Raw genomic sequence first — 3,660 nt, 5'->3', positions numbered from 1 at the left:
TTTCAACCGCACAAAGTCCATCTCAATCTACTAACTGCCTTTTTAACTGAGATTGTTTGGAATTCATTAATTTTATTTTTGCTTTGGGAAAGTAAGAACAAGTCATGATGAAAGAGGAAACTGCCATTTGTTTCTCTCTGTGGATTCTCTAATTCCATTTTATTGAAGCTGGGGGTGCTGACCTGGGATTATTCCATGCTAGGGACCAATCAATTTTTTCCCTCTATTATGGTAAGCATTTAGCAGAATTTCCCTAATATAGAAAATGTTAGGTGTAAATGAAGCAGAACAGTGGGTGAATGGAATAATGCTACAATTGTCACTGTATTAAAATGAGTCACTTTCATCTCCTTATCTTACTATAATTTAAAAGTGCTGTCAATCAAGCTCTACAAAATAGGGTTAAGGCCATAGGACAAGGAAGTTGATGATGGTGCAGAGAAACCTTTCAGTTTCTGAAGAGCTTTAAAGGGGGGAAGGAATTTGCTATGCTCAAGTAAGCATAGGTTATGAAGTGTCCTGAGTCAGCCTATTCCCCACGAGGAGAAAACATCATTTTGGAGTGTGAGGAAAAATAAGGCATTCCCATAAACAGAAATATTTAAAATGTTTTCATTTCGGCTGTGTCTATCAACACCCCCTCCCAGCCCGACTTTCTGGGTCCATTACTTTGTTAAAGAGATATAGCTTGACTTGGAGAGAAATCTTTACTTTTTTCTGACCCATAGTTGAATCTTGTCTCTTTATTTTTTATTTTGCTTTTTGCTTTTTTCTCACAACGACTTTGGTACGATCCCTTTGGTGGTTCTTCAAAGGGTCCTCATGTTTAAAAGATGAGGGAATAATGTCTACTTCAGACTGCCTAAGTGTGGCAAGCTCCTGGCTTCTCCATGGGGTAGGTGCGCCTTGGTTCCGTGATCACAGTAACTGCTATTCTTCCGGTGTGCTTCCCCAGGGAGTGGTGAGTGATAAGGAAAGGTAAATTCTGCCCACGTGCTAAGTGGAAGCACAGTCTTCCTTTAAAATCCAACTTTGCAAACAAGAATAACCTTGAAAAAGCCCCTTTAGACGCAGATCAATGCTCAGGAATGTTGCCAACCACTTTCAGCTCCACTTTGACAATTCACAGATATTCATGCTCCTGAGGTACCTCCTTGCACCCCACAAGTCAAGTCCCTGCTTTACGCTTCAAGTGCAGTGGGGTTTTGTTGGATAAGCCGCTGGGAAAAAACTTCTTTCTTCTCTCCTTGATCAATTCGGGTCACCTTGACAGAGTGTCCCTCTGGGGCTACTTCTGTGGTGTGGTGACCTGAACCACTCCAAGGTATTCTCTACCTGCTCTGGAGGTTTCCTGGGGGTCCCGGCTCCCCAACACCCTTGACCTGCCTGAAAGCAGACTCTCCGGAGGGCCCCAAACCCAAAATCTAAAATGGCAGTGGGAAGGCACTAGCCGTTAAAGGGCATCATCCATTTTTAATCAGAAAGATCACAAGAAAGATGGTAAGTGAATCCCAGTCGCAAGTCAATTTAAATAACATTCCAGGGGAAATTCAATCACTTAAAACTGAGACACCTACGCTTGTAAGAGCCCCCGCCCAGTCTGGCAAGGAAGAGCGCGACGGCTGAATTAATCAAGATCAAGGGGCTCCCCGGTTGAGAGCGGAGTGTTAACCCTTTCAATTCTGGAGAGAGACAAGGCAGAGGAGTAAAAGCACAGGCGGACAAGACCAAGATGCCCAGGACTGCCCTGTGCAGGGTGCCTCTGCCATTTGGAGCCACTCCGGACTCCTCGCGCTTGGCCTGGGTGGCTGGGCTAAGATCAGAAGCTCCGGAGGCTGCTCAGGCGGCAAGAAACAGCCTCCTCCCGCAGCCTTGGCGCGCCTCGGGCTCCTCCTCCCGCCCAAGCGTGGCCAAGTGAGGACTGCTCTGGCCTCAGGAAGCTGAGGAGCTGGAGGCAGCGCGCGCGGAACCCGAACGGAGCTCCAGGGAGGGGCTCACGGACTCGCGGACAAACGGATCCCTTAGCCTCCGGTCCTGGACATTAGCAGAGACCTGAGTGGGCCATGTGGGGACCCGGGGTCACCGCTGAAGGCCTGTCGGTGGCGCCACCGCCGCCGTCTCTGCTGCCCCTGCTGCTGCTACTGGCGCTGGCGCTGGTGGCGCCCTCGCGGGGCGGCGGGGGCTGCGCAGAGCTGGCGTGTGGTGAGCGCGAGCGCTGCTGCGACTCGGCCAACGCCACGGCGGTGCGCTGCTGCAAGCTGCCGCTTCACGCCTTCCTGGACAATGTAGGCTGGTTTGTCCGCAAGCTCTCAGGGTTGCTCATCCTGCTTGTGCTCTTCGCCATCGGCTACTTCCTGCAGCGCATCATTTGCCCCAGCCCACGCAGGTATCCGCGTGGCCAGGCACGACCTGGGCAGGCAAGACCGGGGCCCCCAGGCAGTGTCGGGCCCCCAGGGAACACAGGACCACCAGACGACGACGACGACGACTCGCCCACTCTGCTGCGCGACGAGGCAGCCACCGGCTCACAGGACTCGCTGCTAGACAGTGGCTGCAGCGGCCGTGGCCGAGGAGGCGGCGGCCGTTTGGCCCCCTCCTGCACCTCCGAGCACGAGCTGCGTGTTGTTTCTCCGGTCTTCCTGCAGCTGCCCAGTTACGAAGAGGTCAAATACCTGCCCACGTATGAAGAGTCCATGCGCCTGCAGCAGCTCAGCCCAGGAGAAGTGGTGCTGCCGGTGTCTGTGCTCGGCCGCCCACGAGGCGGCGGAGCCGGGGACCCAGACTGCGGCGCCGGCCGCTTCCCGCTCATCTGAGCGCCCAGGTTCTCTCCAGGACCCTGCGGACTTTGTGAGACAGGGGGCTGCGAGTAGCCGTGAGGGCTGGTGTGCCCGCGGCCGTCACTAACTGCCTCTCACCCTGCCTAAGAACTCCAGCCTAATTTTCTGTCGCCCAGCGACTGGGTTGGGGTCATCCCTCTCTCTTATGCACCCCCCGATCTTAAGTTTCCCTGTGTTTCATTCGGTTCAAGGAAACATTGGCGGGGCGGAAGCAGCGAAGGACCACCCAACGCAACTTCAACTTCAAAGGACGTCCCCGCCCTCCGCCTTGCCTCCACTTGTGTTCACTCTTAAGTGCCTACTTCCCTAATCAAAGAGAACACGTGAGCCTTTTGCCCTTTGGAAGAAGGGCGGTTTTCTTTAAGGTCGAAGAGAAAGGGGCACATTTTCACTCCTTTCGCTCCTGCCTGGACATTTCACTATCTCCCAGGATGGGCAGAGGGCTAGAAGTCGTTGGCAACAAGCACGACCAGTGACTGCTTCGCGCTGGCCTGGGAGAGTTACACTTGAGTATGATGAAATCCCTTTCTTGAGAAGGACCCAGAAAACCCTTCAGTGTCTTCCTGGACAAGCAAAGAGTTGCAGCCGATGGCTCACAATTAGGTGGGGAGGTACCTATGATATATGGTTGTTTTGTTAGTTGCTGTATCTACTCAAGATACAACTACTTTTATTAAGACTGTGTTCGTAATATGGTACAGTTGGACTTTTGATTTTTCAATAACTGAGAAGGTATATTTTCCTTTTATTTTTATATTTTTGCCATGTATTTAACAGGAGGGCATTTCAACAAAGACAATAATTGTCTTTGTTTAATCACTTT

General features: G+C 51.8%; 1 protein-coding gene across 1 annotated transcript; it reads left to right on the top strand.

Annotated features, from left to right (window-relative positions):
* Positions 1-2,063: 2,063 nt before the first annotated feature.
* On the top strand, positions 2,064-2,813 carry C10H3orf80 (chromosome 10 C3orf80 homolog). Its single transcript, XM_076867139.1, has one exon. It carries the CDS (start codon positions 2,064-2,066, stop codon positions 2,811-2,813), a length of 750 nt encoding a protein of 249 aa, XP_076723254.1.
* Positions 2,814-3,660: the final 847 nt, after the last annotated feature.

The sequence above is a fragment of the Callospermophilus lateralis genome, chromosome 10 (genome assembly GCF_048772815.1).
Source record: "Callospermophilus lateralis isolate mCalLat2 chromosome 10, mCalLat2.hap1, whole genome shotgun sequence".
Lineage (NCBI taxonomy): Eukaryota > Metazoa > Chordata > Mammalia > Rodentia > Sciuridae > Callospermophilus > Callospermophilus lateralis.
This window is presented reverse-complemented; position numbering and strand designations above follow the sequence as displayed.

Coding starts and splice junctions, on each gene's coding strand:
- C10H3orf80 (XM_076867139.1), top strand. CDS start 2,064: ATGTGGGGACCCGGGGTCACCGCTGAAGGCCTGTCGGTGGCGCCACCG.